The following is a 24,498-nucleotide window of genomic DNA, read 5'->3' as shown; positions in this document are numbered from 1 at the left end:
CTCTCTCAGCTCCACCAGGGAGGTGGCAGATAACGCTGCTATCTGCCTCCATAACCTCTCTCTCTCTCTCTCTCTCTCTCTCTCTCTCTCTCTCTCTCTCTCTCTCTCTCTCTCTCTCTCTCTCTCTCTCTCTCTCTCTCTCTCTCTCTCTCTCTCTCTCTCTCTCTCTCTCTGTGACGGCCATTAAGCCGCCCGCAATTTATGGGCCTCGCCTTCTGACGCTGTGGCTGGAGCCTCTCTGTGCTGCAGGAAGACATGGAACAATAACCACACACACACACCAGTGGTGGAAAGTAACTACTAGTAATTACATTTACTCAAGTATTATTTTGAGTTAGTTTTACTTTACTTGAGTATTTCCAATTTTCAATACTTTTACTTCTAGCCACTTGTCCTAGATTTTTTTTCCCCCAAGTACACACTGGTATCGTATCGGTACTCTGTATCGACCGGATACGCAAGTTATGGTATCAGGAAGGAAGAAATGGTATCGGTACATCTCTACCTAATACAGCAGTGGTTCTCAAACGTTTTAATGCCAAGGACCCCCAAATTGATATGTATTTGGCCCCGGGACCCCCCATCTGAAATTGTTTTGTGCGAGGAGCTGGGACCCACCAGAAGCAAAGATTTGAGTTAAAAATGTTTGCTTAAAAAAACAAGGACCCCGGCCCGGACCACTGGTTGAGAACCAGTGCTAATACAGGATGTAACGTAACATAGGCTGAGAAGTGAACGGTGAAACCAAAGCTCTCAGGTTGAGCATCAACAGGTTCCACTGTGTAAAGACAGCAGATCGTGTGTCAGCCGGTGGAGACAGAGCTGTCTTTGATAAGTGTTTGTTTGACCTGCTGTTGTGTTGCTATAGTAAAGACACTCTGGAGAGAGACAGGACAGGACAGGGCTGGGTGCAACGCGCTGGACTCTCTCTCGTTCCCAGGTGTTTCGCCCCCCCAGGTGGGTGTGGTTTCTTTGAGGTCAGGTTGAGGCAGTGGTTCCCAAACAGTGGGACCCACTTTTATGGGTGGTGACTGCGTAACTTTTTTTTTTTACTTATTAAAAAAAAAAAAATATTCATAATAAAATCTAAATTCTATAAAAAAAATACATTAAAAAAATAGCATATCTACAAGCTCACAACCATCAACCATGTCTGTGAGAACAACAAGACCAAGAGAAACACACACACACACACACACACACACACACACACACACACACACACACACACACACACACACACACACACACACACACACACACACACACACACACACAAATATACATATATATACACGTACTGGCTATTTGCTGATCTGCTATTTTCAAAACATCTTGAAAGAAAGTATGACATATTTTGAATATTTCTGAAACCCAAAGCTCAAATAAGCAACTACACAAGACCATAAAAAACACAACCAGCAACTACCAATATTTACAAGCAACTTTTATGCGTTCCTGTATAGAATGGGTTATAATGAGCAGACTTGGAGTGCAAGGTGCAGGTTTTGTGCGTCACACAGCACAGTGACTGGGGGACATGTATAGATGGACATGTATGGACATGTTCTGGATCCACTGGTCCAGTAACCAGCTCACACCCAGTGGTAGCAAGTAGCTATAAAGTACATTTACTCAAGTACTGTACAATTTTTGACGTATACTTTTACATGAGTGTGTCAATATTTCCTAATTCACTGCATCTCATACATCTCAGAGGAAAATATTGTACTTTTCACTCCACTAACAATTATTAATGCACACACACACACACACACACACACACACACACACACACACACACACACACACACACACACCCACCCACCCTTTCTGTCAGTTTCTATCTGCCCGTCTCTCCGTCTCTCTCTCATCCTGTCTCACTTCCCCTCATTCCACGTGCATAGCCCTATAAATAGGACTATGCACTTAAAAAAAACACATTAATGTGTTTTTTGGGCGGTGAAACCGCCCCTATATGTGAGGTTTGGAGATTTGCACCCCCCAATCCTGCGCTGTGATTGGCCACCAGTGTACCCCCCTAACCCTGCACCGTGATTGGCCAATCACAGTCTATTCAGGACTGTGATTGGCTAGTGAAACATGACAATTGTGCATAGCCCTATAAATAGGACTATGCACTTAAAAAAAAACACATTTGTGTTTTTTTTTTAGTTAGGGGTGTTGGTCCACAATATTACTTTTCTTTAAGTGAACTTCCATCACTGTGATGACCACTGTGATCACACCGCCCACTTCACACTGGGTGTGATTTTTTTAAGTGAATCACACATTGTGGGTGGAAGGGGTATTTAAAAAAAAACACATTTTTTTAAGTGAGCTTCCATCACCGTGATGACCACTGTTAAATAACAACAGTGACATAGTGCTCCAATTCCACATGCTGTGATTGGCTAGTGAGACACAACTTCCATCACTGTAATGGTCAATGACCACTACGATGACCACACACCGCCCACTTCACACTGGGTGTTATTTTTTTTTAAAGTAAATAGTTTTTTCTTGACCACACTGTTAAAAATGCAATTTAGATGTTAGTGTGTTATTTAAACGGATCCTAGGTTCATTGTTTACCTGGTATCCTATTGTTTCAATGTATATTGTTTAAACTTTAGACAGATGCTATAGGTTCCTAGCTTACTGAGTATTTGATGTAGCTTATTATAAGTCACTCTGGATCAGAGTCTCTGCTAAATGCCTATAGATTGGCCTATAAATCAGACTGAGATTGCATGAACAGGAAGGGATTATGTCTGAACATGTTTGTGTTCACGTGCTTATATTTAGTTCTCTTTCCAGCATAACTCCAAAACACTTTCCCATTTACAATTACAACTTAAGCCATTCGTTCTCAAAGTGGGGTGGCGAGTGCTGCGCTATGAGCTTGTAGATCTGCTATTTTTGAAAAATAAAAACAAGCAACAGAGAGGCCAAGAAGTGATACAAGAATAGAGGAGTGCCATTCAATACCATGCCGTTAACTGTATCTACAAAATAATAATAATAATAATCCTAATTGACCCTGTATGATGTTACTGCCGTCTTAGTTCAGTGGTTTCTCAAACATGTTTATGTCAAGGACCCCCACATTGATTATTGGACTATCCACCTGTTTCCTAGGCTTTTCACGGTGTTCCACTTCCTGTCTTTTGATCCAATGAAATCCAATGAAACCGGTCAGATGACTAATGATATCCAATGAAATCCGACAGGAAGTGGAAAACACACAGCCAAGAAACAGGTGAATAGAACAGTGAGTTAGTGGCTGTTTCTTCCAGGTCTTTGCCCTCCACATGGACTACAGGAAGCAGTACACCATACAACTCCTTAGGGAACAGTGACACCCAGTGGTTAGACCAGGACACAGCAAAGCCATCAAATTCAAGCACTTTATTTCCATTTGTGGGTATTTGTAATGCGTACACTAGAATTGAACACACACACACACACACACACACACACACACACACACACACACACACACACACACACACACACACACACACACACACACACACACACACACACACACACACACACACACACACACACACACACAGGCCTAATTTATATTTGGTTGTGCCAAAACAGAGTCTGAGTCCTTAGTAATTAAGCAACACGCTTGTTCTTTCGCTCTCCAGGCTCCTGGTATGAGGATCATTATAGTAACATGATGTTTCTCTCTCTCTCCAGCAGATCTCCAGGCTCCTGGTATGAGGATCATTATAGTAACATGATGTTTCTCTCTCTCCAGCAGATCTCCAGGCTCAGGCAGCAGCTGCAGCGCAGCAAGCAGGGAGGACGTCACAGTAAGGACAACAAGGAGCGTCTGTCCCCCCTGCAATACGCACCCCTCACCTACACCACCCTCCACAACAACAACAACACCACCACCACAAACAACAACAACAACAACTTCTCCTCCAGTGTGAACCACATTCAGGTTAGAGTTCTGAAATTCTGGCCAACCCGACCCTACCCGACCCGATGTTTTCGGGCTCGGCCCAAAATCTATGCTAATTAGTTGGGCCGTTTTTTTTTTTAAATCTGTTACTCACAAAAAAAAAAATTCCAACGGCCCCTAGCGGCCTAACGGTAAGGCAGTGGGTGTGTTGGATGCAGCTCAAAGTGAACTTTACTCAGGTATCTAGTTTGTCGCCGTCCGACCTTCCTTATCGGACGGCGAAAAAACGGGTGACAATGGCCAAAACTCAATTGAAAATCGGCGAAGTGGCCGTTATCTCTGGAACATTCTGAGCTTGTAGAGCTGCTATTTTCAAAAGGTTTTTTAACATTTCATACATTTGAAAACTTGTGAAACGGGACATTCTGCATAATAAATACTTTTTACTTTTGGTACTTTAAGTGCATATTGATACCAATACTTTCGTACTTTTACTCAAGTACATTTTTGACTTTTACTTGTAACAGAGTATCTCTACATTGCAGTATTGATAATTTTACTTAAGTAAAAAGAAAATGAGTACTTTTTCCACCACTGAATACTAACTCATGTTGTCTCTGCTTTACAGCAGGTCTCCATGTCTAAGTCGGCCCAGATGCCGCTGTCCAACATCACGGTGCCAAAGCCCTCCATCTCACGGGTTCCCAGCAGCATGGAGGGCATCAACCACGAGCTGGAGAAGGTCTTCATCAGAGACAACGGGGAGAAGGAGGAGCTGAAGGTGCGTCCGGGGGTCCAGGGGTCCGTACGCTGAACCATAAACTGGGAACAAATGAAAGAAATAGCTGGCAAAGGCAGCGGATAACTACAATTACAAGGGAATAATAATAATTATACATCCAATTTTAGATGGTGCTTTTCTCTGTACACCAAGTCACTTTACAAAACAAAACAAACAAAAACTATTTTAATAAGAAAATGACTAGTTAAAAGGCTAAAAACAAAAACATTAAAATTAGAATTAGATGGGCAATGTGTATCTGAAGAGGTGGGTTTTGAGGGTGGTTTTAAACAGGGCGAGGGTATGGGTTGGATATCCGGCTACGTGAAACTAGCTTTATTATGTAGGTGTTAACACATTCACTTCCAGGTATTCATTAATTAATTAATCCACCACTGCCAGCGGTTTTACCTTATTTTGAGTCTTTTTGACGATCCACAGATGTTTTTTTTCCAACCTGGATGTAAACAAACGATGTCTCCGTGGGGAGTGTGTTAAACGTACTGACCTCCCCTGTGTGTGTGTGTGTGTGTGTGTGTGTGTGTGTGTGTGTGTGTGTGTGTGTGTGTGTGTGTGTGTGTGTGTGTGTGTGTGTGTGTGTGTGTGTGTGTGTGGTTCTCCTCTCCGTAGGCCCTGGAGGTCCCAGACGGCCGGCGGGCTCCCTTCCGGCCCCAGCATGGTAGCAGCAGCACACAGAGCGTGGACACACAGACCCCCTCAGCACCGGGACGCTCCAGCAGCTGCTCCAGCCTGTCGCCCTGCCCCTCCCCCGCCTGCCCACAGGGCTCACATGACGGCAGCCCCTACTCCACAGAGGACCTGCTCTACGACCGGGACAAAGGTATAGGATACACCCACATGCACCCAGCCAGCACCCACACACACCCAGCCAGCACCCACATGCACCCAGCCAGCACCCACACACACCCAGCCAGCACCCACACACACCCAGACAGTGTTGATTTTGACAGCAAATGTTGATGTAGTTTTAGTCATAGTCTTTTGAATAAAATTCCATTTAGTTTTAGTCATATTTTAGTCATCTGAAATGTTTTAGTTTTAGTCTAGTTTTAGTCGACTAAATATCATAAGATTATAGTCGACTAAATCTGCAGTTGATTTAGTCGACTAAAATGTATTTTGTCGTAATGCCTGATTTTACCCTTGTAAAACTCTCTCTCTCTCTCTCTCTCTCTCTCTCTCTCTCTCTCTCTCTCTCTCTCTCTCTCTCTCTCTCTCTCTCTCTGATAAACCCTGTCTCTCTCTCTCTGATAAACTCTCTCTCTCTCTCTCTCTCATAAACCCTCTCTCTCTCTCTCTGATAAACCCTGTCTCTCTCTCTCTCTCTCTCTCTCTCTCTCTCTCTCTCTGATAAACCCTGTCTCTCTCTCTCTCTCTCTCTCTCTCTCTCTCTCTCTCTCTCTCTCTCTCTCTCTCTCTCTGATAAACCCTGTCTCTCTCTCTCTGATAAACTCTCTCTCTCTCTCTCATAAACCCTCTCTCTCTCTCTCTCTCTCATAAACCCTCTCTCTCTCTCTGACACACAGACAGTGGAAGCAGCTCACCTCTGCCCAAGTTCGCCTCGTCGCCCAAACCCAACAACACCTACATGTTCAAGCGCGAGCCCCCAGAGGGCTGCGAGAAGATCAAAGCCTTCGAGGAGACCAGGTACTGTATGGGTTTGCTCTCAGCTCTGTTCACATCACACAACACTGACCAGGTATGAGCAATTAAAAGGACATAAATAAATGTGTAAAGAATCACAATTAGAGCTAACTTACCAAACCACAAAACATGTTGCGTTTTCTGTTAGAAATGGTTCTATATTATACATGTAAGCTACGCTAACATGGTATGAAGCTTTTGAAACAAATTCAAGATTTTGCATTCACTCTGTATAAAACTTTGGAGATGCATAGCAACCATTCTTACGCTAAATACACGTAGCAGCAGTCTTTCAGATGTATTTAAAGGTACTTTCTCTGTTGATATGTGCAGTAGTTCTATTTAGTTCTACTTAGCTCTAAGTAGACTTGGTAACCTGACTGTAGAAAGTAACACTACAGTAAAGAACCTTGGGGTTAATTATTGATTCTGAATTGAATTTTAATACACACATTAATCATGTTAAGATGGCCTTCTTTCATCTTAGAAATATTACGCGAATTAGAGCCTATCTGTCGTTGGTCGAAGCAAAAACGTTGATCCACACTTTTGTTTTCTCTCGTCTTGATTACTGCAATGCACTCTACTCTGGCCTGTCAAAGAAAACAACTGACAGATTACAACTTGTTCAAAATGCGGCAGACAGAGTTTTAACTACAACTAAGATGAGAGAACATATTACTCCAGTTCTAGCTTCACTACACTGGCTCCCGGTTGTTTTTAGGATTGATTTTTAAATTATTTTACTTGTTTATAAAGCTCTAAATGGACTGGAATAAACTCCCATTACACCTAAGACAGGCAGCCTCTGTGGATAGCTTTAAAGCACAGCTCAAGACCTACTTCTTCACTCTTGCTTTTAGTTGATTTTTAAATCTCTGTGTTGTCCTCACTGTATTGCCTGAGTCACTGCCTTTTTTGCTTTTCTTTTATGCTTTATTGTTAAATTAGTTGTACTTTTTATGTAATTGTATTCTTGCTCTGCAAAGCACTTTGAGCTGCATTTCATGTCATGAAAGGTGCTGTACAAATAAAGTTCATTATCATTATTTACGGGTACACAAATATGATTAGTAGTCCTTACGGTACTTATATTCCATTGGACATCCTTCTCTCTCTCTATCTCTCTCTCTGTCTCTGTGTCTCTGTGTCTCTGTGTCTCTGTGTCTCTGTCTCTCTCTCTCTCTCTCTCTCTCTCTCTCTCTCTCTCTCTGTCTCTCTTTCTCTCTGTCTCTCTCTCTCTTCTCTCTCTCTCTCTCTCTCCTCTCTCTCTCTCTCTCTCTCTCTCTCTCTCTCAGACAGTCCACCTCTTCGTCGGTCCTCTTCTCGTGTCCTGATAAGAACAAGGTGAACTTCATCCCCACCGGCTCAGCGTTCTGCCCCGTAAGGCTGCCCGGCGCCATGCACCTCCTGGCCCCGCCCTCCGAGCCCGACGAGGAGGAGGAGGAGGAGGAGGAGGAAGGCTCCGAGGAGGAGCGACGAGGAGCCTCCGCCAGCACCAGCACAGAGGACCCCCCCGAGGAGCCTGGCAGCCCCCCAGAGACTCCGCTGGTCCAGACAGACAGCCTGGCCATCAGCTAAAACCCCCAGCAGAGCTGGCCTCTGCCCTGTCTGCCAATAACGCTACTTTAAAAAAAACACCCACCGCCCACCAATCAACCCCCCACGGCCCGCCTCCAACCCCACCCTCTCTCTCTCTCTCTCTCTCTCTCTCTCTCCCCCTCTCTCTCTCTCGGCTCATTTCGACTATGAGCGGTTCTAAGCCAGAACCTTCCTCCAGAACCTGAAACCTTTTTTCCCGCTATTTCAGAAATATATTGAAAGTCATCGCTGTCCAACAGAAACCTCTTATATCCATATACTTTTCGCGTTATTCTTTTCGTAAATTAACACCCTGCCTAGTTGATCATACTACAGCGGCACACAAAAGTATCACAAAAGTATCACAAAAGTATCAAAAAGTAAAAAAGTTGCAGATCTACAAGCTCGAAATGCGGCGCGAAGCGATGCGTTTCGAGCTTGTAGATCTGCTACTTTTGATACTTTTGAATTGGAATCCTGAAAAGTTACAGTTATGGACATATGAGGTTTCCACCCGACAGAGACGATATTGATATTCTGTGGGTTTCTGTAGATAAAGATCCTCCTCCTGAGCAGAAGGTCCCAAATCAGGTTCTATGTCTCTCCTTTTATCTGGAAACAAGAGTCGTAGCTTTTTGGAATCAAACCCACAACCTGTGAAAAGAAGTACAATTAGTTCTCATAGTCGTAAAGATCTGATCTGATCACTCTCTGTCTTTCTCTCTCTGTCTGTCTCTGCATGACGTAGTAACAATGTCCTGATAACAACAACACAACAACAACGAGAACAACAACAACAACAACAACAACAACAACAACAACAACAACAATGACAAACAATCACAAAGACGTAGCCGCCTTTAACCACATGAACCCCAGCGTCCTGTTCTGATTGGCCAACTTTCGGCGAAAATAGATTTGGCGAGCATTCGGAGCGAAAGTAGCCGCTCTACAAACTCCACCGTGCGTAGAGATCTACAAGCTCAGATCTATACAAGAGATCTATGAAGATCTAGAAGAGATCTACAAGCTCACTTCGTGAGCTTGTAGATAGCTCATAGTGCTGTGCCGCGCTATGAGCTTGTAGATCTGCTATTTTTGAATAGCCAAAGAAATCCTAAAATGACACAGATGCGTCCCCGGTCTTAATGGGTTAATGAGTTAAGAGACGTCCTGTCCTGTGGGTGCCTGAGCAGCACCCCGGGGTGCTCTCTGCTCTCAGAGTGTTACCTCCTCTGAACGCACCCCTGGCCTCCTGAACCCACGTGACACAGGATGGAAATGAATCCAAAGTGTGGGAGTCTTTCTTTCCCGTTGTCTTTGGTGACGCCATGTGTCGTGAGCTTGTAGATCGGCTATTTTCCGCTATTGGGACGTACAGTGTAGTCTGGAGGGTTTGAGTGGTTAATGTTCTGTCCTGCATATTTCTTAACTTGAGGAGGGAGACCACTGCACAATGCAAAAATAATCCTTTTAATGCCTTCAAACAGCCTTTATTAACAACATTTAAACTAGCCATGGAAAACATAGCGTTTATGAAAAGGTTTCCTAAGGTAATTAAATCAAGTCTAAAGTCTTTACAAAACCTCATTCACTTGTATTGAGATTATATTATATTGCAACCGTTAGAAGGTGAAACAGCAACATCTGCTTTTTTTTCTTCCACAAGAGGGCACTCTAACACAACTTAGGAATGACCCCTTGACTCTGAGAGAAGGAATGGACGGGTGTGAGGTCATCCCAAAACACATCACTTCTGTCCACTCCTATGTTATGAGTTGTAGAAAAACACAACTCGCTCGGATTTCTTCTTTTTGTGGTGCAAAGGAGCCTTATTAAACGGGCAATAGCAACAAAATGGCCGATCGCGGTAAAAAAAATGTTGCTCAGTTGTTCCGGCTTTGTTTACTTCCGTGTCTACAACGTGGCTTCCGCCACGGCTTCCTCCAAAGATCGTCAATTTAAGGTAAAAAAAATGCTGGCATGGGGATGAAAAACAATGTTTTAATCTCAGGCAGTCAATGTGTTATTAGGAACCAGCAGGCTGAGAGAGAATCCCGGAAGAGAGCTTTAATTCCAGCACCGGTTACTGAGCCATGGGAACAAACACAGAAGCACCCGGGAGGAAGTGGACTTAGAAAGGGGAGGAGCCAAACCGACTTCCTGCTTCTTTCTTTTTGTCCTTTTTTTTTAAAAAACAAATGGGTTCCCAGATTGAGAGTGTGTTTGCTTAAACAAAAGTTGTCAAAATAGTTGTTTGAAGGCATTATTACTATTCTTTTACATTGTGCAGTGGTCTGCCTCTTTAATTTGTTTATTTTTTTTGCATTGGATTTCTGCCTCCTTGGAAACAACCCTCTAGGACATCTCCACGTGTTTTGTTTGTGTGGCACACTGCATATTTGTTTGGCACAGTTCTTTGCGGGGACAGAAGCCCTCGCTCTCTCAGATGTTATAAAGGACGATTTTAAAGGGATGGTTCCACCGCGGCCTCCAGCCTAAATCAGGCTGGTTCTGGTCCGGTGCGTCTCAGGAGCAAGACACACATAACTGAATGAAGAAGGCACTGGGAGGCAGCTGGGAGCCTATTTCTTTAAAGGTAGCTCTCCGCCGCACCAACGTCGGCGGCGGCAGTAAGCGATGGAAAGCGTCTGTTGCCTAAAATCTGCTGTTGAATGGGCGGCGGGTACACTGTCGCGAAAGCCGTCCGAGTATGCTCAGTCAAGCCATAGGCTATTTTTTGCATGTCTGTCGGTGTCGGCCCTCAGGTGCATTCAGCAACTTGTTTTTACCCACCTTCCAACCGACTGATCTCCCGACTTTACATTACATTACAGTCATTTAGCAGACGCTTTTATCCAAAGCGACTTACAATAAGTGCATTCAACATAGGTAGGGAACGAAACTACTAATCACCAGAAGTCTGAAGTGCATTCTCTTCTAAAACAAGCAACTAAGAGTATACCTAGCGCTAAGGTAAAAGTGCAATATATCAGCTACCTACTTTCATAAACAGATGAGAGAAATAGGAAAATCAAATGAGCAAGAGCTACAACAAATAAGTGTATCAAATAAACAAGATCCAATAAAACAAGAGCTCGTACAACTAGTTAACAACAAGTAGGCAAGGCTAAGAGGAAGGGTCAGGGTAGTGTTTCCTGAAGAGGTGGGTTTTCAGCCTGCCGACTTCATTCCACTGCCACTCTGTAGTAATCTGTAGTATGTCTGTTTGGTGGAGAGCTACCTTAACATGGAACAGGGTGCAAGGCAAAACATTATGATCTGTGATCTGACATCGAAGCGTTTTTTTTTTTTTTTGCCTTGCACCCTGTTCCATATCACGCTGGGCAAGACCTAGCCGGTCGAGTGTCTAAAACGGAAGTACCGGAATTTGGTGGAAGTAGCCTACCGCCCAAGGACATGACGTTGACACTTTACAAATCTGTTTACATTCTCCGTGAATGAAACGAGTGATTGGTCGCAAAATATCGTTTCTGGGGGAAATGCATACGACGGCTGTCCCCCCCCCCCCCCCCCCCCTATAGACACTCTCTGCACCAGGCTTTTCTCCTCTGAGATGAGTGAAGGCTGTGAACGAGGCTATTTCCACATTAAAGAAAAAGGCTCCAATCATCGGCGGCATTCCAGTGCCGCCTTCATTCAGTCATAAAGGAGGAGTTGGAACAGGCTACTGTCGACTGGGAGGGGTTAGGGGAGGGGCTGGGGGCGGGGTGGGGTGGGGGGGCATGCATAAAAAAAAAAAAAAAATGGTAGTATGTTTAAGATTAAATTATGTGTTTTGTGTTCTGTTCCAGCAGCCACAGTATGAATAAGCTCTCTATAAATATATACACATATATCTCTATGAAAAGAAAAGAAAAAACGCTTGTTTACGAAAAAAATTAAGTCGGGAAAAAATGAATCAACTGTGTATTGCTGTGTTATGAACGTTTAACAGGAAGGAAACTGCTGAAGGATTATGTTTACAATATCCAGGTCATGTTTCTGAACCCTCTCTTTAAGAAAAACAACAACAAACTAAAAATGCAACTGAAGTAAAAATCGGACAAAAATGGAAAACGATCCACTTGGCCACAATTTGTTGCACAAAACCGTAGTCTCCCAAACTAGACTGTTGTCTCCCACAATGTTTAAATGTTTCCATCATACAGTCTGGAGCAACGGAAGCTCTGAAAATTATCCAGGAGTAAAGAGGATCCTGAATTTCAGGAGGTGTAGTTCAGACTCTATATAGCATTCAGGAGGTGTAGTTTCAGACTCTAACATTCAGGAGGTGTAGTTCAGACTATATAACATTCAGGAAGTGTAGTTCCAGACTCTATATAACATTCAGGAGGTGTAGTTCCAGACTCTATATAACATTCAGGAGGTGTAGTTCCAGACTCTATATAACATTCAGGAGGTGTAGTTCCAGACTATATATAACATTCAGGAGGTGTAGTTCCAGACTCTATATAGCATTCAGGAGGTGTAGTTCCAGACTCTATATAAAATTCAGGAGGTGTAGTTCCAGACTCTTACGTACTTTAGCATTGGGATATTGTGGAATAGTTGTCTGGCTGTGTGAGACTACACAACAAACGTACATCTGGCCTCGTTTCACTGGGAATCCAATACTCAGGTAATCTGGAATGTATGTCCATAAATATATACGAATAATATCTGCAGCTTGACAGAGAAGACTTTCAATTGGTGGTCATACTGTATCATTTTTATTCCAATTAACTCCCCCCTCCCTCCATTTCAGACTCTCACCACCACCCCCCCCCCCCCCCCCCCCCCCTCGGGCTGTAGTTGCTGTCGGACGCAGAGGGCATTGGTTAAAATGAGACCGTTTGAAGGCTGAATAAAAGGTCTGTCCACACCAAGCACCATACATGTATAACTGTAGGCTGTCCTCGTTCGCAACCCTCTCTTTAAAAAAAACTAAAAATGCACGGTCATCACCACTGATTTCAGTCATTTGGATTCAGTCATTTGGATTCATTTGGATTCTGTGTCATGGATTCTTCCTATGGAAGCATGTCATGGTGTCACTCACTGAAAATAGCCGATCTACAAGCTCACAATGTGAGCTTGTAGATACGCTACCTTCATGCTGTTTGACAAATCACAGATTAGAATTTGGCCTGACAAAATGTTATAGGCTAGTCATGACGTTTTTTATTTTTGCTTCATTCCATGCAGAAGTAAATCGGGCAAAAAAAATGTAACCGGCCACAATTCACTGAATGTGAGCAATGAGCATTAACAGTGATGTTGTGGTTAAGGCTGTGGTATCTGGACTCTGCCATTCCATTGAGTTAGAAACATATTGAAAATGCTATATTTAACGTTGTGGTACGCTCTGCCATTCAACTTGAGAACGATATCTAAAACCATATTATTTATAGTTGCAGTTATATGGTGCTAGGTGTGGCCGGCCCATTATACTCTGTTTAAATGACAAAGATGACTTTTGTGTTGTTGTTGGACAGAGTATAACCTGAGCAGGTATTATTATTCTAGGGACCAAACACACACACTGTGAGGAGAGGAGAGGCTAGTTCTCAACGGGTCTGAAAATTAAGGCTCGGCCCTAACCGAGGCTCGGCTCGAACCCGACTATTTCCATCATGTTAGGCCCGAAACCCGAAAAAACCCGAGGTGGGGGGGGGGGGATAAAACATTTTTTTTTTTTTTTTTTTAAATATTATTATTCTGTTATTATTATTCTGTAGACCGAAATTGACGTGGGTTTTTGTATTAAAAGGACCCTTGATATGGATGCATCATGCGGTAGCCCTGAAACATGAACGTGATTCACGTGAACCATGGCTACATATGCGGCAATGGATTACAAGAACGCTCGTCCCAAGACACACTCGCCCCGGGTCTAATCCGGCGGCCTCTGTCCGCGAAATGAATGGGGGCGAGTGTGTTTTGGGGCGAGTGTTCCGTTTACCACCGGAACGCTCGCCCAGAATCGCTTTTTTTTACTCTCTCGCTCTGCTGCCTGAGCCATGAGCATGAGCGCCATCTTCATAATAGATAAACACACATTCAGACAGAACAGAATTCAAAAATATATTATAAAAATAATTTAAAAAATAATTTAAAAAATCTTCTTCTTTTTTTTTCACGGAGTCTGAGGCTTGGCTTGGCCCGACCAATTAGCATACTTTTGAGGCCCGGCTCGGCCCGACTCGGCCCGAAAACGTCGGGTCGGGCCGGGTCGGTTCGGGTAGAATTTGAGAACTCTGAGAGCCACACTGTGAGGAGAGGAGAACACAGCTGAGAGAGGGCGGGAAATTAAAGTCATAAATTCAGCTTCATTTCATCGCTGTCGGGCAGAAACCTCTTTATCTCCATGTTTTAACCCTTTGTGTTTTTTCTTACTTGATCACACTACAGTGTCACACAAAAGCATCAAAAGTAGCAGATCTGCAGGTGCAGTTTGAGCTTGTAGATCTGCTGCTTCTGCTATTTTCTTTATTTGAATCCTGAAAAGTAACAGTTTTGGAGGTTTCCACCCGACAGAGACGGTTTGTAATCCGTAAACCAATGACGGGGGTCGAAAATAGCCGATCCTACCAGCTCACGAGTCGGCGTAACGCCACAACGTTTTGAGCTTGTAGGTTTGCGACTTTCAGACGCCTGACACTGTTGTACGATGAAGTATTATATCAGGCTTGAAAGCGAGTGTTTGGAATGGTTCCGGGGGGAGGGGGTCCCATTGTCACATTGTCACATTATTATTGTGGATGACACCACATTGAGGAGAGTTGAGCTCTACTATATGTGACTGTAGTTGAGGTCCCAACCTAGTAAAGACTGTTGTGATAACTGCAGATTAAACTGTGATCAGTGCAATTCCATTGAAACGCATTCCATGAGACTTCAGCAGCTTAAACACATTCATACATGCAGTAATTCAGTCATTTGCCTCCCAAAGAATAACTAAAACCTAAAAAGACCTTTAAAATCTTTTTGATGCACTCGCCGACTGACTCGTGTCCTTGTCACCGCCTGTCGGCACATCATCGTTGGCGAGCGTTCCTAGGCAACCACGAAACAAACCCCCCCCCCCCCCCCCGACATGTACATGACCCCACCACAGTCCCACCACAGTTTTATTCATCGAAACAATTCAAGAGATAAAAGCATAATCACAAAAAAAATAAGTTTATTTTGATATCTTGTTTGCTTGTGGAATTCCGTTATTGATGCTCATCATTCATCATTATATATATATATATATATATATATATATGGCTTTAAAAAGAAGATCAATGCAATGTTGTGGTTTTCTTAATTACATATCAGCACCTTATCAAGAGATATTGATTAGCTTATCGGGTGTCTCACATGATGCATACAATGACGCTGGTAAACTAGATGTGTGCAATAATACAGCAATGGTGTTTGTCCTCCTGAATGCTTCTCACTGCATCTTTGATCCATCCATGTTCTCCTTCTGCTTCTTTTGGGGGTTTTCTATGAGTACAGTATAATATGCACTGAAAAAAATAAGTCGTTGGATCTATGTGATTGAATAGTGGACATTGGTTGCACACTAATCGTTTGCATTGGCAGCACTCAATCCAGTTGTCTAGATTAAACACATCAATATTAACTTCACCTAATGTAATTGAACAAAGTTATTCATACATGTTTCAATCACGTTCTGGCAACATGATTCAGTCATGTTATTTTAACATCATTCCATTGATTTATAAATGTTTCAATCACGTTCTGGCAACATGATTCAGTCATGTTCTGGCAACATGATTCAGTCATGTTCTGGCAACATGATTCAGTCATGTTATTTTAACATCATTCCATTGATTTATAAATGTTTAAATCACGTTCTGGCAACATGATTCAGTCATGTTATTTTAACTTAATTCCATTGATTTATAAATGTTATAATCATGTTCTGGCAACCTTATTCAGTCATGTTCATTATTCTAGATACATGATATGATCATATTAGTCCAACACAATTCAAATAGTGCAAATACATTTTATTTCAAATGCAGGGGAATACAGTAAAGTGCATTGTGTAATGTAAAACACTGCATCAAATGAACATTTTCAACAAACAACAATATAAACATGTTAACATTCTTTTTTTAATACATTTTAGCTAATTTTAGACACCCACCTGTTATTTTACATTAGATTTTTTTTTTGTCTTCCCCATTAGTCACATTCAGAGAGAGATTCACAGTTTGAGAGAGGTTCTCTTGTATTCAAACAGAGGCAACATTCTTAAAATGCATTTCTTCAAAGTCCAGGACTAATTCAGTCCAAACATATGGAACAAGATGCATGGTATTTTCTAATGTGAACAGTGGTTAGAATATTTATACATTTCTATACTTATTTGGGCCGTGAGTGAGAACGGACATAAGGCACATAAAAACATCAAACCCATTAAAACCGGAAAGTGCCATTTTAGATTTGAACCACTTTAACTAACACTATTTATACTAACTATTATGTTAAACTTTGGCCATTATTAGTATAAAACATGACATGTTTTGGTCAACTTTAAGATATTAAAGAGGCAAACAAGAGTCTGAGATTCTTTGACACAGTCTTCTTCAAAGACTGGTAGAATGTGTGAGTACCCCCCCTTCCCTTCACCCCCCACCAGTGAGCATCACTCACACTGGTGTAGCTTGGTCTTCAAGCTTTGTGCTTTGTGGGAGAGGACCCCACCATCCAACTCCATAATGATCTTCTGCAGTACCTCAAATGTGCAGCTGAGCTTTTTTGGGTAACTCAGGTTCAGAGAGTAAATCAGTCCCAACAACATGGCGGCTGCAAAAGCCACAGTCTCCAAATCTTGAATGACTGTGACCCCCTCCAGGACAATTCTGACATCGTCCTCACTGGCGGTGTTTTTTAGGCTGAAGATCCCCATGGTGGTCTTCTCAATCGCACCTTCAACGATCGTCTCATCCACATCCTAGTGTTCACAAAAAGGATTATTAGTTAAGAAAAAGCATTCATGAGACCAGCATTCAACACAGGAATCTCAATCATGAGTCAAGACTGTGATATAGCTCTGATTAGCTTGTAGTCAGGGGATATTAGCAGAAAAATGTCCAATCTTGGAATAAATTCCTTACCAAAAAAAATATTCACCAATGCGTTTGTAAAAGTGTCTAGTAACACATCTCACAAAGACTGAAATGCAGTTTCCCTAGGGGAATTTTTGACAGCTGCTGAAAGTTGGGGTGATGTTTATACCCACCATAACCTTATGCGGGGGAAAAAAATAAAAATGTAATTCTGTTTTAAGTAGCATGTGAGGGGTCAAACTAGGGTGTTTTTATGATTCTGAATCCATTGCAAGCATTTGTTTTGCACCAAAACCACTCCTTGGGCTAAAAACGGCCCAATCTCAATGGGCTTTTTACACAAAAAGTATACCTGGAAAAGGATGGCTATGGCCGTTTTATTTATTTATCTGTAGTTAATGAGATGCACTGTGCTTTGAGGCTGTGTCACTTTAGCTTCTTTCTCATATACAGAGTGGTTTGATCAAGTCTGATTACACTTTTTGTACTTTTTTGGTTGTCTGGCACCGAAATCTACAACCTCACAACGTGTTGTGAGCTTGTAGATCAGCTATTTTTGGTGAGACACTGGTGTGCAACTAAGTCATGTGTAAAGTATGACCATCATGGGAGATGAAGCAATCATTAGTAGCCCATGTTTCTCAGCCAACAGTTTAGTTGTTAGTTAAATAAATCAGCAATCATGCAGTCACTAAAGGAGTGATAGAATAATTAGTCAGTGCTTTTAGTAGTATTTACCATTTTAGTATGTGTTTAAGTCACAACTATGTAATTCAACTACAGTACAGTTCATTTGAGTAGCATCACACTTGAGCAGAGTTAACAGAACACTGACGTCTGAGTGCTCAGCTAAAAAAGAGCTAATGACAGAGAAAGTTCTCTGGTTCTTAATCTAAGATGTACACATGTATACACTTTACAATTAGTCACTTACTATGAACTCCTGCACAAGGTCTCCAGGATCCTCGTTGAGGTAGAGGCAGAGTCCTTTCAATAGGAGGTCCCTTCCCGCATCAATGTCATCCTGAAAGATGAGTGACAGAAGAACAGAATACACACTTAAAACTAAAATACACAAATACATAAGGTCCTTGCAGCACATGTTTGGCAATACATTTAAAAAAAAATTGCTGTGCATGCACTATCATCATCAACACAAATCCTGCTCCAATGGCCACCTTTCCCTTTTAGAACATTCTATTTATGACCAGGACCACAACAAAGTTCCATACTTTATAGCAGCCCACCCCACACCTCCCCCTGAACTCTCAAAGGAAAGCAATGGGTGGAACAATGACAAGCCAGAGTGACTCTTTTCTAAAAAAAAATAAGAACCATGGTCCACAGGTTAAACTTGGGCTAGACACCTAGCTTAACCGAGTAAGACCTGAGGCCAATTCTAAAACCGTTTCCTGACAAAATTATGTTGCTATATTTCAGTGTTGCTCAAACTTTTTCATGTCAAGGACGCCCAAAACAATAATGGCTATCTACACGTTATAAAACTTGATATGGTGAACCAGATCAAGTTGATGGATGAGGAGTCTGGCGACTAACAAGACTTAAGTATCTGAGAGGAGAAAGCCGGGGTGTCCCCACAGGGTCCCACCCAGAGGATTCCATAGGCTGACATTACTGTACTCTGACCTGTGTTTAGCCTCACTTCCTGCTTTATGTCTAGCGACGTCCTTTCACTTGCCCACCTAAACATCTACTAAAGTATCAGATAACTTACAGTGTCCATGTTGTTGGTCAACGCTTTCAGTTTTTTCCCTTTCTGCCCAGTTGTGCTTTCAAACATCTTCAGCAGGTTTGCAGAGTACAGGTCCAGCTGTGATAGGAACTTAGACTGCAGAGGAATTGTGGTGATCCGTTTGAACTCAGCATTAATCTGAAAGCACACATATGGCTTTATGAGACAATTTTCATTAATATGGCACAGCGTTTACAGAATAAGTCACATACGCTGTCACTAGTTAATACTAACCTCAGTCTCATCAAAGAGAGCAGGCCATCTCATTGTGAAGTCGCTGATCATGGGATCACAACCAATGACTTCGTGTCTTCTTAAAGCGAATGTTCTCTGCATTTTCATCTTAACAGTCTCTCTGTTGTTACGCTTCTTGATATCAGACAGAAGTTCAACTCGAATGTTTTCCAGTGAATCGTCATCTTCTCCACTCGGAAAGGAGGGGCAGTAAGCCACTTCACCTCTCTTTGGCTTCTTAACAGCAAAGGCAGGACTGCGTCTGCCATCTGGTTTGTGCTTCAAGGCATTTACAGTCACTTCCCGACATCCCATCTTCCGGAGAATTGTGCGATAACTGGACAGCTTATTTTTAATACTCCTTACCCATCCAGAACATCCAGTCTCAGAGGCTACCTCTGTTAAGCAAGGATGTTTCTGGATGAGTGCCTGTGCGATTTTCTCAGCATCCATGTCTGCGAAATAGACTTTGTATTGGACTATCTCCTGGTTCAAACCCTGAAGTATGTCAGACCTCAGCTTTGGATCAGGGATCAGCCGCGTCCCTTCTTCTCTGTAGACTTGGCTGGCCTGCTCAAGCTTCAGCTCTGCATCATAAGTAAAACGGGGAATGTGGAAGACCTCTGGCCAAGAAGACCTAGGGGAAACGGACTCTTGAGATGAGAGCATCACAGTAGTGTCAGCAGGTGAAACGGATGAGGGTTCACCAGCGTGATTAGGAACGTGTGTCGGAGTTAATGGGCCATTGTCACAGCCCCCAGCAACAACAGGTCTGAGGGGCAGCACTTTGACTGTAGCTCTGTCTTGTATTTCTTCCATGGAAGTCAAGTCCTGGAAGATGTTTCCAAAAAGTTCATCCATGAACTGCAGTCGAAACAGGTCCTGAAGTTGACACTGCCTCCTTATCTCATTCTCCAGTTGAGTCACGGTATCTGGCAGGCCCAAGGGAAGGACCACTCTCTGGCTGCTGTTCTCCCCCAGGATGACTCTGAGAACTGCCGAGGTTGCCATGGTCCACCTTCTTTGTCTAAGGAAAAAGAAAAGCACACTCATGATACAAGTTGTAGTCAATTCAAGAGGCAACTTTGTTCAAAGTTGAATTAACCTGAAAAAAGCACTAGTATTAATAACCGTATCTTCACAGGCATGTTTTCACCACACAGGACTGTGGCTATATTGAAAATTCACACCTTTTGGGTTAAAATGTCAAGTTATACCTCTAAGATGTGAAATTAGTGATAGAAATCATAGCTATAGTGTTCAGTAATAGGGCTCTACGCGTCTCTCCAGCTCTAACTAAAATACATTTTCGGGTTGGTAGCTAATTTGACCTCATCAGCAAAGAGTAACCATTTATCAGCTTGTTTTATAGTGTTCCAGTTCCATTTTGTCTGCTCATTTCTTTACGTCATCACTTCCAATTTCACTCGTTTATCCTGTATGAGTCCTTCCTCCTGATTGGATTAAATTGGTACAACAACCTGACATTTATTTTTGTGTATTAAGAGCTGGAGAGACAGGAAGACCCATACAACACACGTTTAATTTGTTACCTTATCACAGACAGATTGACCTTTTCAAGGTCACCATCCGTACATTTCCAACCCGATACTCAGCCAGGGGGTAATCATCGGCAAGTTCATTTACATCTACAAGATTCAGTCCTCGTGTAGGAGCTGGAGTCAGCTCATAGGCTCTATAGTGCTCATTATACCATCCACACAGCTCTTTCAAAATGAAACACAATCTCTGATCCAAAATGCATATTTGACTAATTTCCCCAAATTCAGGTAGGCCACCTTCAGACCCATGGGGAACTACCATCCCTACTCTGTAGTTTATACCCTTGCTCCAAGCATTTTTAGCCAGATGGATTTCAGATAGGTCAGGGTATCTTTGCTTAACAGCTTGAGCTATCTCCTCCTTCAAGATATCTAATGGGACTGTAGATACACTTGACACATCTAGCGTTGGTTTATCAAGACTTGGAGATGACAAGTGGTACCCCATCATGAATTGATGCTTCACAGCCAGTGACAACGGCACATTTTTAAAGCAACTGGTATGTTTAATAACCTTCTTAAAAAAACTGTGCTTTGCCTCAAATCTTAAAGTCCAAAGTCCCACAAGAGGTCCAAACAACCTAATCAATGTGGGGTAATGTTCCAAGTAGTGGTGTTTAGGCAGCAGTCTATTTTCAGGAAATAGCTCCTGATATCTTTGTCTATGCTCTGAGATTTTGCAATCAAGGTAAGCAATGGACTCATCATTGTGGACTGGCGCAGCAACAAGCTCCATAATCTCTTTTAAATCCATCAGAACCAGCCATGCTGGCTCGCCCTCAGGAATCTTAGTCCCTATTAGAAACGGGAGCAATCTTAACAGGCACCAGTTTTCATGTGCATTACCACCTATGGATTTCCTGCTTGAAAGATTTTGTGGCACAATATGAGGCTTATTAGTTTTATCAGTCCACTTATAGGGGAAGTTCAGAATGGCATTATTTATGCCCTCCAAAGTAATATACTTCTTGGATATAAATAATTTGAGACACAGTGCAAGTTCAACAGGTACAACGCCCTCAAAGATATCATGAGCAATGTCAGGAGGGTACCCAGTGAGGACATGGAAATGAGAAAGAGCTTTAGTCAAAGGACAAGCTTGTTTTACTCCAAAACTGCTAGTGCCACTCTCTTTAGCTGACTTTACATGAGCCTCATGTTGCTCTTTACTTCTGAGGCTGAATTTTCCTGCTCCCACTTCTTGTGATTGGAAGTCTGCGTTACTTGCAATGCAAAAACGGCAACAATAATGAGCTGTGAAACCTTCAACGAAGCCTGCAAGTGAGTGAGCTCCCAAATTGTCTGCTGCAACAGTTTGAACTGTACCTTTCAGAGTTGTTCCCAACTCCGAAACAAATATGCCTTCTTCTTCCAAAGCCCTGAGATCTTTTAGCAGTGGCTCTAAAACTTCCAAGCGATGTTTCTTTAGATCATCTGTTTTGCATAAAATGGCTAAGTAAATGGAGGACAAAGAGGAATTGGATTCTGGGGGTAGGTTACTGAGCACCCAGTATACACCACAAAGTTTGTGTTTCTTACGGGAGGTGCCCAGAGGATTACAGACTTCAAAGTCATCCGCATACAATCCAATAGATATTCTTAACTCGTCACCTGAGAAGAAATCATTTTTCTTAAAATGTTGGCCATCCCTGAAAGACCTATACAGATTCAGATTTTCTGCCTCTGCTTGTGGTCTGTGATTACCAACTACAAGGTCCAAAACATCTTTCCTATTCAAGAGCACTTGCAGGGATTCCAGAATGGGAACATACTGAAAGGTTTTCTTTTTTCTAATATCCAGAAAATATTCAATTGGCTCAACAACTTTGAAGTTAGCCTTATAGTATTTCTTACGTTGATATGCAGAACTCAGAGTGCCACCTTTCTGTATAGCTTTAGTTATAGGGTTAACTGTGCACAAAGTACTGGCTATTTCCTTTATGATAGATCTGTCAACTTGGAGATTGTGCTTCTGAAAAACTTGACCCAAAACATTATCAGTAATGGGAATATACAGAGAGCTAGTTATGCGGTGAAGCTCTTGTAAGAATTCATTGATTGTTTTACTTGGTACATGAGAAAAATGTTCAAGTTTCAACAAAGCTGCAGCAAAGGAGTGCTCAATTACTTGGGGAAGGTCCTCTGTGGCATCAATATTACTATCTGGTTGTACATCAGAGCATGCCTCACCTACTACATCATCATCATCATTTTCTACAGCTTCTTGGTCAACTGTTGCGGTAGTTGTCACAATATCTGGTTTAAAATCTAATAAAGAATAAGAACGATGTGTTCTGCTCCTGTGAGATTTAAACGTGCCACAGATATTTGTTTGATAGTTGCAACCCAAAAACATGCAAGTCACTACTTCCTCTTTCTTCAGGTGTGCATTAATGTGAGTCCAATAATCTTTTTCAGAGGCAAGATCTTTACACGGGCATAGATGGCAGCTAAATGTACAACCAGCTGAACGATTGTGACTGGTAACGGTCACATGACATCTGTTTAAATGAATTTGAAGAGCATTCCAAGTTCTAAAAGTACAAGGGCAGCTTGTATATATACACATAAAACGACAATTTTTCCCATGAATCGTATGTTTCTCTCTGTAATGTTTTAAAAGTTGGGACCTACTAGACACTGCTACAGCACACACCTTACACAGCCACATTCACAGCAACAGTCACTGAAAAAGAAGAGAATGTTGCAATTAGTGATCATCAATAAATCCAATGGATGTTGTTGCCGTCTGGCAGAAACCTTGCATCTCCACATTTTTTTATTATTTTAATACATGAATGCCCCATTTTATACTTCATCATGGCAGTGTCACAAGTAGGGAAACTCACAGCTTGATGCATCAGGTCGTGAGATTGGCGGTTACAGCAACAAACAAATTGTGAATATATTTTGAAAATCTTCACCTATAATAAAATGCAAATTTGGGTTGCCAGATTGAGTAGTTAGGTGCGTATGTCGATTATATGAATATTTAACCAATGAAAGTATTAACAATAACTTGTGACTGAACAACTACGTTCATTCAATGTTGTGGACATGCAAGGTTTCTGCCCAACAGCGATGATATTAAGCAGATCATTTGATAGTTAAGGTAGAGGGGAAGTGAATGAAGTCATATACTCACCACAAGAAAATGAGCCTACAGTACAATGAGCCTAGTTGACAGCGTGCCGGAGCGTGACTTGGACGCAGGGCGAGATTCAACCCGCTACACGGTCCGTTTGTCTGCAACACATCAACATACAACAGGTTACAAACATACAACGGTAACTCTGTAGTTTTACCAAAGTGTTAAAGTATTCATTCAAACATTTCTACAACATTGACTGCATAAGCAGTCATTTTTTAAGGTTAACAGGTTAGTATTTACCAGTGGAGCAGGGACGACAGGCTTGACTTGGATGCAGGGCGAGACTCAAGCCGCTATAAACGTCGTTTGTCTGTAACACACCCACATCAAACAGGTTAAAAACATACAACTGTGGTGCCATATTGCACTTGGCATCACAAACAGAGAGAACAGAGTTTGTGTGAGTGAGTGTGTATGTGAATCCAACAGTTCTTTCACAGCTAGCCTTAATGACCTTCAGCCTGATGGAAGGGTCTCGTAGTGGTGTGCGAGGGGTCCTTGACTTGGATGCAGGATGACACTCAACCCGCTACACAGGTCGTTTGTCTGCAACACATCAACATACAACAGGTTACAAACATACAACGGTAACTCTGTAGTTTTACCAAAGTGTTAAAGTATTCATTCAAACATTTCTACAACATTGACTGCATAAGCAGTCATTTTTTAAGGTTAACAGGTTAGTATTTACCAGTGGAGCAGGGACGACAGGCTTGACTTGGATGCAGGGCGAGACTCAAGCCGCTATAAACGT

The 24,498-nt window shown here is 42.3% G+C and overlaps 2 protein-coding genes across 4 annotated transcripts in view; one reads left to right on the top strand and one right to left on the bottom strand.

Moving 5' to 3' along the window:
- The window catches only part of LOC308095883 (glucocorticoid-induced transcript 1 protein-like), a 33,972-nt gene extending 25,667 nt beyond the window's left edge, over positions 1–8,305 (top strand). For 2 of the 3 annotated variants that reach the window (XM_080443020.1, XM_080443018.1), the window contains 5 exons: positions 3,776–3,964; positions 4,554–4,706; positions 5,337–5,547; positions 6,254–6,374; positions 7,670–8,305. In XM_080443020.1, coding sequence (XP_080299146.1) covers positions 3,776–3,964; positions 4,554–4,706; positions 5,337–5,547; positions 6,254–6,374; positions 7,670–7,952 — 957 coding nt within the window. In that variant the 3' untranslated portion in view covers positions 7,953–8,305. The remainder of the gene's footprint in view (positions 1–3,775; positions 3,965–4,553; positions 4,707–5,336; positions 5,548–6,253; positions 6,375–7,669) is intronic. The other variant, XM_080443019.1, reaches the window with a different exon arrangement.
- Positions 8,306–16,620: 8,315 nt separating this feature from the next.
- Positions 16,621–23,826, bottom strand: LOC308094874 (sterile alpha motif domain-containing protein 3-like; the record flags this gene model as incomplete). The annotated part of the gene is made up of 6 exons (XM_080441697.1): positions 23,739–23,826; positions 23,250–23,279; positions 19,032–20,058; positions 18,780–18,935; positions 17,979–18,068; positions 16,621–16,929 (listed from the first exon to the last, which is right to left on the bottom strand). The coding sequence occupies exons 3-6, from the start codon at positions 20,040–20,042 to the stop codon at positions 16,621–16,623; spliced, it is 1,566 nt and encodes a 521-aa protein (XP_080297823.1). The 5' UTR covers positions 20,043–20,058; positions 23,250–23,279; positions 23,739–23,826.
- Between the last annotated feature and the right edge of the window lie 672 nt (positions 23,827–24,498).

Source organism: Gymnoscopelus braueri, assembly GCF_963280865.1.
Source record: "Gymnoscopelus braueri genome assembly, chromosome: 11".
NCBI lineage: Eukaryota > Metazoa > Chordata > Actinopteri > Myctophiformes > Myctophidae > Gymnoscopelus > Gymnoscopelus braueri.
The sequence above is the reverse complement of the archived record's forward strand: the minus strand, read 5'-3'. Positions and strand labels throughout refer to the sequence as shown.